Source organism: Helianthus annuus, chromosome 13 (assembly GCF_002127325.2).
Source record: "Helianthus annuus cultivar XRQ/B chromosome 13, HanXRQr2.0-SUNRISE, whole genome shotgun sequence".
NCBI classification, from domain to species: domain Eukaryota; kingdom Viridiplantae; phylum Streptophyta; class Magnoliopsida; order Asterales; family Asteraceae; genus Helianthus; species Helianthus annuus.
The window spans coordinates 41,735,638-41,746,652 of record NC_035445.2 but is presented as its reverse complement, the minus strand read 5'-3'; the positions used below and the strand labels follow the sequence as shown (position 1 = coordinate 41,746,652).

General features: G+C 34.5%; 1 protein-coding gene and 1 long non-coding RNA gene across 2 annotated transcripts; both read right to left on the bottom strand.

The window, feature by feature from the left end:
* Positions 1-1,021: 1,021 nt before the first annotated feature.
* On the bottom strand, positions 1,022-1,610 carry LOC110897748. Its single transcript, XR_002568924.2, has 3 exons — positions 1,506-1,610; positions 1,230-1,438; positions 1,022-1,132 (listed from the first exon to the last, which is right to left on the bottom strand). It is a non-coding gene; the product is annotated as an uncharacterized LOC110897748 (long non-coding RNA).
* A 144-nt stretch (positions 1,611-1,754) lies between these two features.
* On the bottom strand, positions 1,755-2,891 carry LOC110900751 (replication protein A 70 kDa DNA-binding subunit E-like). The gene is made up of 5 exons (XM_022147618.2): positions 2,739-2,891; positions 2,367-2,634; positions 2,154-2,253; positions 1,945-2,056; positions 1,755-1,802 (listed from the first exon to the last, which is right to left on the bottom strand). The coding sequence occupies exons 1-5, from the start codon at positions 2,889-2,891 to the stop codon at positions 1,755-1,757; spliced, it is 681 nt and encodes a 226-aa protein (XP_022003310.2).
* Positions 2,892-11,015: the final 8,124 nt, after the last annotated feature.

The following is an 11,015-nucleotide window of genomic DNA, read 5'->3' as shown; positions in this document are numbered from 1 at the left end:
ATAGTACATTTTTTAACGAAAATCAGTAAATGATAAAGCATATAATATTACCAAATGCCAATATAAAAAACCTTAATTACTTCCAAAAAAATGTCAAAATAAATTCCATAAAACCATCAATAGCATATAATGCCTTATTCCAACACATAAGTCTTAAAAATATGTAAAATGGAAATTCAAATCAAGACCATGGGCAGATTCCTTCATTTCTCTAACTTTGGAGTGATGAGGTCAAACTTGATAGCATCTTTTATTTCCACATCACCCGGAATGTTCGGACGTTTAGTAGAAGAACTGTCAACAGCATCAACATCATAAACTTCTTGAAGGTTACGTTTGACGTTTTCCAACTTTGACTGACCATGATCGGTAACATCAACATGTTCTGGTGTAACATTGTCACCAATTACAGATTGTGATTCCTGCAGAATAAATAAAATAATAACATTCAAATTTATTTTTTATGGTTATTGTTGTATTAACTAAAGTGACACTGTGCAAAATTTAAATGTTACCTTAGATATGAATTTCACATTACTGACCGAATCAGACAGTGATTGGACATTTGACTCAGACTGATCAACCTACACAAAAAACCAAATATATACACAAAGTTGCTTATATTAAGAATAACGGTGATTGGATCACCCGCGGGGAGGGTCATCGGTGGTATAATAAGATGTTTACATTACAGATATTTTTTGGGTACTACTAATTTACCTCATTAATTTTCCATTTTTTTTCTAGCGCTGAGAGTATGTCATCGTCAGAAGATAACATAGAAATTCCATAGTTTTCCGACTGGTTAGCAATGTTATAACTGGAAACTTTGATTTGAAAAGCAAACTTTCTGTTGATCAGCGTATCAAACTCAGCTGGAAGTGTTTGAAAGCCTCCTTCTGTCGAACTGTCAACCTATTTAAAACAATGAATTTTGCCTCAGATGTATGAATTGAATACATTTTAACCACAAACCTAATAAAATTGAGGATAATTAGGTAAAAGGTGTACCTTTGTATAAACATCGAGGAGTTGTTTGGCGGTTTTCTTAAATAGCTTAATAGCTTCATAATCAAACAACGTACAAGACACAGTCCCTGTCGAATCCTGAACCCTTAGAGGTATCTTGTATCTAGTAGGCAGCAATCAACAACAAAATCCAAACATGCAATTAGATTATATGTTATGGATGAATACAATAACAAGTAAAGAAAAAATATATATTATACCGATGAATAGGGGTAATGTCAACAGCCTCGCAATCACCGTTTGTACACTCAATGATATTCTGATCTAAAACGTCAAAGCTGCCGTCCTCTTTTTCAACCAGCTGAGATCTCTCTTCAATTTGTTTCTTACAATGATTACATGCTAAATAGTACCAAGGCTTATTATTTGATATTGCAATAACAGTACCAACGATGACAACCTTCTTTTCCTATTATAATAAAGTATTAGAATATAAGCCACAATTAACAAAAAAATACATGATGTAGGAAATGTACCACTTCAATGGAAGAAATGAAAGCATTGTACACAAAGTCACCAGCATTTAGAAACTGTTCTTCAACATTGGATATCACTTGAGAACATGAGTGTTTACTGGAACACGACTGAGAAAACTCCTTCTCCACATACCTAGAAGAGGAGTAATGTATTTAAAAAATAAATTAAAAAAAGACAGTTTAACTTTAATTTCAAAATTACACAGAAATACCTTTCTTTGAACTCTCTTATCTCATCAATATCAGAATTCATGAATAGACGACTTGCTTCAAACATATTGGTAAGGCCAACTTTTTCTGAAAAATGTTATACAAATGGAAAACAAACATACATAGCATATTTATTAATATACATATATATAAGAAAAATAAAATAGCTGAATATTATTATGTTTCTTCATTAAATATATTTGAAATGAGTACCTTGATAGATGTTTACCGTGCCAAAATGCACAAGAAGAACCACATGATCTTCGCGGTCCTTACCATTCATGTAATCGGACATCTCGATTGCATAGTTTTCCCATAATGTAAGACTAATCTTCGTATCACTGTACAATAAATTGTTTACATTTTAAGAATACAAACTTATACAATATGAAATCTATATATCTATATATATATATGTAACGTATTTAAAATGATTACTGGAGATCTTTGAGAGTTAGGTTCATTCGTTTGGCTTTAGTGCCATCCTTTTTATCCACATCCTCAATAGGATAAGACACAACCACATATCCAAGAAAATCTACGAAACAGAACAATGTGTTAGTTTAATATACGTTTCACTATTTAAAAAGTATTAACATATTTTTGATAAAAAGATAGAACAGTAAAATATAACTGTTGAATAATCCATACCTATAGGAGTATTAGCTGGAACTTTTTTGGTCAACACAGATTTAAAATCAGTGAAACGAAAATAGTAGCGAGGCCCAGACCAATTCTCTATTTTCATAACAGAACTGAATGGATACAAAGATAGCTTCTGATCTTTTCCCGTAACCTTTATCTTTGTAGTATCTTTCGCAAGAGATGGTTTGTAAATCAATAAACAGTCATCAACAACCAAATGCTTGAGGAACCGTTTGAAAAGCTTGTTCAAACAACTACATTGCATAAATGAACCCTGAAATCAATAATACATAATGTATTTAAGTTGATCAACATGCATAACAAATAATCTATAATAAATTATTAGGAAGTTTCATAAAATAAAATAAAAATAGTAACCTCCTCATCCATCAAGACCATATCAACTCGATATATTTGCTTTTCATCACCATTCATTTTTTTATGCCACAATGATATGATCTTGGCCTTGATGGTGTAGTTAGTTAGGTGAGCATCGAGTGACCGGAACATAGTAATCTTATTGTTCGCCATTGAAGTGGTATAAAATTATTAGCTCTAAATCCGTAATGTAATTTATAAACTACACAATGTTAATTTTTTGGAATGATTGTTAAGTATTTTTGGAAGTTTCAAAAAGACCATCAATCAAGTTTATTTTAAGAAATGATTGTCGGTTACATTTCAAATTTAGAAGATTCAACTTCCAAGTTTTTTAAGTTTTGAATTTTTTTAAAAATCATGCCATTAATATAAGATATACATTCTATTTATAAGGCCAATTTTTTCTGTATAATCATATACAAAATTCAAAAAAACATACATAGAAGATTTATTAAATCTGTATAATATGTGTAATGAATAAATATATTTGATTAATATATTTTAATTGATACATGAATAGATGTTTACCGTGCAAAAAAATGCACAAGAAGAACCACGTGAACTTCGAGGTTCTTACCATTCATGTAACCGGACTGCAAAAATTGAAAACAACATTTCAAATTAAAAATTGGGTACACATAAAGAGAAACAGCAGACTGCAAAAATTGAAAAGAACAAATTGTAGAATTGCACCTCTGATACTATATACGGAATAACGAACAGATGTAAACACAAACTAATACACAAATCTATACTAATCTATACTAATAAGTCACATAACAGGTTTTACTGATACGTATCTATGCCTGGAGGATAAACAACACGATTCTTTGGTATTTATAAATAAATAAAACACAGACTTCAACAAAATCCTTCAAACATAAGCATGAATCACCGGATGTAAAACCTAAATACATTAAAAAGAACAATTAGTTGTGAATATATGGTCTAGGATATGTGAAATAAGAATAGGAGAAATCATAAGTTAACTAAAATACGAAACATAAAAAGGTTGAATCAGTTACGATGATCAAGAATCAACGGATGTAAACCCTAGATATATTAATCATCGGATGTAAAACCTGAAATTAGGAGAAATCATAAGTGAAACCAAATATACAGAATACAAACCTTGAATCATATAGGATGATCATGAATCAATGGATAGAAGATTGAAGATTGTGTGAGCTAGAGTAGAACCACCGGAGGCGGCAGATCTAGATGGGAGAATTGATAGGTTTCATTGAGTTAGGGTTTTTGTTTAATTCTTTATATACTCGGGTCACCAATATTCATACGGATACCCAACACGGGATCCGAATGCGGGTATCTAATTGTTCCCTATGGTTTCCCGCCAAAATGATCTATTTAGTTGCATGATGAAGGGACACGTGTCCCACATCTAATTCATTTATTATATATATAGATTATGCATACGGTTCATAGGTATGATGTGTTGTTGACAAACAAGTATTATAACGGTTCTTCAAAATCATTACAACGATGTGTCTTGAAAACTAAACGTATAAGCTCGAGACGTTTGCAATTCAGAAACATCGCAATGTAACATAACAATTTGTGAGACAAAAATACCTACGCTTGCAGTCTAGATGTTAATAATAGAACGATACATCAGAAGTGATATAACAATTCATGAGACAAAAATACCGACTCCTTTAGTGCTGCAAACGTAAATAATCTAACTATTAATAAAAGACAATTAATGTCACTGGGTTTTCCCCGGAATTGATGGTGGACTCGGGTTACTCGTAGTACTCCGTTTGCCCAGTGGGTGCCCCAAGAGTGCTCGGGATTGAGTTTGTTGCCCGTTCAAAAAAAAAGTCACATGGTAATTTATCCATCAATCTAACAATTTTATATTTTTGTTATTATGGTTGTTATTATCCCTGTCATTATTATTAGTATTATTATTATTATTCATAAATTTCTCAATTTTAATTTTAAGTTTTATTTTAATTTTAATAGTATGTATATAATATATTTGAATAATTTAATATTAGGTCCTTTGTCTTTTACTAACCACGTGTATCCAGTTAACTCAAATTGTATTCTATATTCAAATAACAAGATGCTATATCTATTGATATTTTAAGGCTATAGGGTGTGATCATGACCCTAATGGTTATCATGACCATCCACATCAGCGTCATGTCACTCACTCCTAATTCATTATCCAAAATCACTACCCTAAAGGTGTAGTCATGACCCAAACCACTATTTTCTTATTTTAATTTATTTTTGTGAAAAGGAAAAGGAAACATTAAAAAAGGAAAGGAGGCTCATGGTTCCTATGATTTAATCCATGCCAACCATGGTGGATGATGCAAGGGAATGGTATAGCAATCCAATAATGATCATATGTGGCATTAATGACGCAAATCATGTTCCACACACCCTTTAGCCAGTGTATTCTATATTTAAATCATATTTTGCTAAATCTACACTAATATAATATAATATAATTAATAATATAAAAACACTCGCAAAAGGTAAAGGTAAATACTTAACATTATGATATATATCATGCATAAAGGTTTTACAGAGTTTTAAACTAGAAACACATAAATTATAGAACAAGGGTTGTAAAACCCGACACTATAAGGAAACAAAACAAAAAATACAAAATTAAAATTTACTTTATGATATCTCTCACATTGAACTTCTTCCATCTCTCCCAGTCTAAATCCTTTATCTTTGATCTTTCTTAATCCACAAAAACGAATTCTCTTTTATTTCTTCCACCGTATTTGTCACTGGGGGGGGGGGGGGGGTGGCAATTCTGACCCAAATGCATAAACATGGGTCATTTTGGACTCTAATTTAACTATTGGGTAAATTACTTTTTGAGTCCCTGTGTTTTAGTGGTTTTAACTAGTTGAGTCCAAAAGCAAAAAGTTTAACGACCTGAGTCCCTATAAGCATTTTCATTAACCATTTGAATCCTTTTGGGTCCATATTTTAACCTTTAGAGTCCAATTTTTTGGACTCAGATCGTTATAAACCTTTAATTCGGTTGTAGATTGTGGGTGTGGTTGACATTTTTGTATTAAATGTGATGGATATTGTCTTCATATCCTTTTTCAGATAGAGGCGTTTAAGCATCATGTGCATTCATATATCCCGAGTTTGTGAAGTGACACTTAACTCGAAACCAGAGGCTGTTTTGACACCACTCGCGATGAAAAACATCCCTGAGCATGCATTCATACATCCCGAGTTTGTAAGCTCATGTGAAAACTTGTATGTGGTGAATTGCATTTCAAAAGACGCGTACGAGACTTGTAAAATAGATTTTGACAAAATGGAATGGGTGTCGACTAGAAAGATGATTGGGGAGAACACAATTTTCGTGAGTGAATTGAAGCGTACCTTGGCTATCAATCCTGATACCTGGATGCAATGCTGTAGAGATAGCTAGGTGCTAATCGGGCGGTGAGATACCGCCTAGGCGCCAATTAAACATGGGTCATTTTGGACTCTAATTTAATTATTGGGTAAGTTACTTTTTGAGTCCCTGTGTTTTAGTGGTTTTAACTAGTTGAGTCCAAAAGCAAAAAGTTTAACGACCTGAGTCCCTATAAGCATTTTCATTAACCATTTGAATCCTTTTGGGTCCATATTTTAACCTTTAGAGTCCAATTTTTTTTGGACTCAGATCGTTATAAACCTTTAATTCGGTTGTAGATTGTGGGTGTGGTTGACATTTTTGTATTAAATGTGATGGATATTGTCTTCATATCCTTTTTCAGATAGAGGCGTTTAAGCATCATGTGCATTCATACATCCCGAGTTTGTGAAGTGACACTTAACTCGAAACCAGAGGCTGTTTTGACACCACTCGCGATGAAAAACATCCCTGAGCACGCATTCATACATCCCGAATTTGTAAGCTCATGTGAAAACTTGTATGTGGTGAATTGCATTTCAAAAGACGCGTACGAGACTTGTAAAATAGATTTTGACAAAATGGAATGGGTGTCGACTAGAAAGATGATTGGGGAGAACACAATTTTCGTGAGTGAATTGAAGAGTACCTCGGCTATCAATCCTGATACCTGGATGCAATGTTGTAGAGATAGCTAGGTGCTAATCGGGCGGTGAGATACCGCCTAGGCGCCAATTAATCGGCCACCTAATCCGATTTCTGCAACACTGCCTGGATGTCGTATGACACGGATAAAAGTAAAGATAAAGGCCAGCGGTTTACAGCAAACTTGTGGTACTTCCCTAATGATCGCGCGAATGCTAATTTGCTAGTCTTTTATTAGAATTTGCTTATATTATATGTTCTATTTATGGATTAAGATTTTTTTTTGTTTTATGGATAAATAGCATTGTGCTATTTATGGTTGAACAGTTTGTTTCTCACCCATTGGTCTTGGTGAGCAGAACTATAGTTTAAGATACTTTTTCATGTCATTTGATCCTTTTGCATTGTGGGTGTATGTATTGCTCTTTTGGATATGGTTGTTAGACAGTGATAATTGGTTAGGTTATCATACGGGATCGACCTGTTAGCGTTTTTTAGGCGTTTTCAATATTAGACTCAAAAATTTCTATGACCTGTCGCTTGCACGCTACTGCGCCCAGACGCCACGATTAGTTTTCTTTTTGTTCTCTTGGATCTACGATCTACTCCTAAGTCCCACATGTTGAAATTCACAAAAACATATTTTAAAGAGAAAAATGCAATTTGCGTCCCTGTGGTATGTGCCAAACATCAACCTGAGCCCCTAAATTCATTTTTTGGTTTTTTGAGCCCATGACCTTATGAATTCATAACACTTTGAGTCCCTGCCGTCAGTTTGACTGTTTGTGCCAGGGGTATGACCGTATTTTGGCATATATTAATAACACTTTGCGTCCCTATGGTATGAGTGAAATATCAACATGAGCCCCTAAATTCATTTCTTGGTTTTTTGTTGAGAAATCATTGATTTAATAATTAAAATTAACTCTTTTAATCAATTATTAACTCTTTTTAAATAAATACAATCTAATAATTAAATCTATACTATATATAACAAATTATTAAAGCCTAAATTGTATATTAAATGTAAACTTTTAATACATACAATACAGAGACAAAACGTCATACCAACTTCGTAGACTTGACGGAACTTACAGACTCGATAACAAAAGACCGTAACATACAATACAGAGACAAAACGTCATACCACCACAAGCAATTGTGGATCTTTACTGACGGGTGCACTTCGGAATGTAGCAGATATGAATGAATATAACCCCAGTAGTAGATATGTAATTAGCGAGCTCTGGAATTTCAAGGAAAATCAAAGAGCTACACTGGGGTTATATTCATTCATATCAATCACTTCCTTATGTGCACCGCACCATCTTCTAGGAGGTTGTCAAGTGTTCTCGCCTTCGTAGTTGGTGTTTTGCTTATCTTTACATCCGCAGCCATTCTGTACATCGAATCAAACCAAAAGAAAATAACTATTATCATCGAATCAAACCCAAAATACCCAAATAACTGTTATCATCGAATCAAACCAAAACCAAAAATCAAAATGAGGAACACATCTAAATCATTGAATCAAACCAAAAATCAAACCAAAACCAAAAATCAAAATGAGGAACACATTTAAATCATTGAATCAAACCAAAAATACCCAAATAACACATTCAAATCATCGAATCAAACCCAAAATACCCAAATAACTGATTATCATCGAATCAACACATTCAAATCATTGAATCAAACCAAAACATCACAAACAAACCTGAACAAACCAAAACAAATCAACCCTTTGTTTTTTCAAAGCAAAACAAACATGAAGAACCCTCTGTTTTTTCACAAGCAATACAAACATGAAGAACCCAAAATACCCAAATAACTGATTATCATCGAATCAAACACATTCAAATGACCAATAAACACATTCTGTTTTTTCAAAGCAACACAAACATGAAGAACCCTCTGTTTTTTCACAAGAAAAACAAACATGAAGAACCCAAAATACCCAAATAACTGATTATCATCGAATCAAACCAAAACCAAAACCAAAAATCAAAATGAGGAACACATTCAAATCATCGAATCAAACCAAAAATACCCAAATAACACATTCAAATCATCGAATCAAACCAAAAATCAATATTGATGTGTTCAAATAACTACACAAGAATCAACACCAAAACACATTCAAAAACCTCTGTTTTGAATTTAGTACCGTATTCATAACCAAAACACATTCAAATAACTACACAAGAACAAACCCACAAGAATCAAACCGTATAATGACTTTAGTACCGTATTCATTCCGTATATGAGTTATCTAACCCGTATGAAGATAACCCTCTGTTTTGATACCCGAGACAAAAACCCACACGAATCAAACAAAACTAAACCTCTGTTTTGATATCCGAGACAAAAACCCACAAGAATCATGTTATCGATGCGATTTTACCTTGGATTGTTATCGATGAAGATGAAGATGATGAAGCTGATGAAGATGAAGATGATGAAGCTGATGAAGATGAAGATGATGAAGATGATCTGTTCTGAAGATGAAGATGATGATGATGATGATAATCGATGTTGGGAGTTGGAGAGATCTTGTTGAGAAGTGTGATGATTGATGAAACTGATCTTTACATTCATATATGCTATTAAGTGTAGATGTTAAGGGTCAAGGGTATAAAGAACTTTTCACACTTGTCAAACGGTCAAACTGACGGAACACTGACGGCAGGGACGCAAACTGTTATGAATTCATAAGGTCAGGGGCTCAAAAAACCAAAAAATGAATTTAGGGGCTCAGGTTGATGTTTGGCACATACCACAGGGACGCAAATTGCATTTTTCTCTATTTTAAAACTGATAACATTATTTAGCATGACTATTTGGTCTGGCTTCAACTGTTATTGAGGAACGATTCTGCAGTGCTAATTGGTTAGGTTATCATACGTAGAAAATGAAGATGACAAAGAAGAAATGAATAAGATGAAGATGGTGTTGGCAATCTACCCTTTTACCCCTCTATATTAGGTTATCTGCTAGGCATATAAGCAACTTAACTGAATTTTACTGAATCAAAAATAATACGCAAACCAACCCGGATCAGTTTCAACCTGACAAAATTGCCCCTTGATGTACAATCAATTTAGTATATGAATAATTAACGCATAATAGTCATCATTATCATTAAAAAAACTGACCCGACCCGAAACCCATTCTGACCCGGACCCGACCCAACCCGGATCCGTTCTGACCCGGACCCGTTCCGACCCGAACCCGTTTCGACCCGAACCAAAACAACGCTTTTTATAATTGACCCATTTTGACCCGAACCCGTTTTGACCCATGACCCGACCCGACCCGACTGGGGGTGTAAACGAGCCAGGCCGAGCCCGAGCTCGACCAGGCTCGAGCTCGGCTCGTTAGGTTTTTATGAAGCTCGAGCTCGAGCTCGGCTCGATTCGAGCCTATTTCTTTGAGCTCGAGCTCGGCTCGCGAGTAAAACCCTCGGCTCGGCTCGAACTATTTTGAGAACAACCTTAAACGAGCTAAAAGCTTAGCTCGAGCTCACTTCAACATCGCTTAAACGAGCCAAAGCTCGGCTCGAGCTCGACTCATCAATGTTATCATCATTATTAATATATTATATATAAAAAAATTAAAATTTTGTATGGGCTCGTTTAGGCTCGCGAGTCTAAACAAGCTTTGTATTTTAGGCTCGAGCTCGGGCTTGATAACAAAACGAGCTATATTTCAGGCTCGAGCTCGGGCTCGTTAAGGCTCGGCTCGTTCGAGCTTTTAACCGAGTCGATCACGAGTAGCTCTCGAGCCTCTGGTCTTGCTTACACCCCTAGACCCGACCCAACCCGACCCGTTTGCCAGGTCTATTTGTCACCAATCCATTGCATTTATTAAATTCCAAGTCATTTCTAGATTTCCCACAACGTTGTCATGAAAATAGCCCTACTTAATTTCTTCCACTTTTTTGATCCTCTGAATGATTCTACTCGCTGAAAGTGTTCTTCACATGAGTTAATGTCTTTTTTTTAATGGCAACGGTTACTCCTACTCTAGTACACCAATAATCCTAAATTAATCCCTTATGTCCAGGTTTGAATCCGTAACCTCTCCTTTAAAAGGCAATACCTCTACCAAGTGAACTAGCCCCACATTAGTCGTTAACGTCTTCACGATTCGATAGCTTTAACCATACCATAATATTCCACCATATAGCTAAAGCCATTAAGATATATTAGATATCTAATATT

Coding starts and splice junctions, on each gene's coding strand:
- LOC110900751 (XM_022147618.2), bottom strand. CDS start 2,891: ATGGCGAACAATAAGATTACTATGTTCCGGTCACTCGATGCTCACCTA. Junction 2,254..2,366: donor TCCAGCTAATACTCCTATAG/GTATGGATTATT, acceptor TCTGTTTCGTAG/ATTTTCTTGGATATGTGGTT. Junction 1,803..1,944: donor TTCTTGTGCATTTTGGCACG/GTAAACATCTAT, acceptor AACATTTTTCAG/AAAAAGTTGGCCTTACCAAT.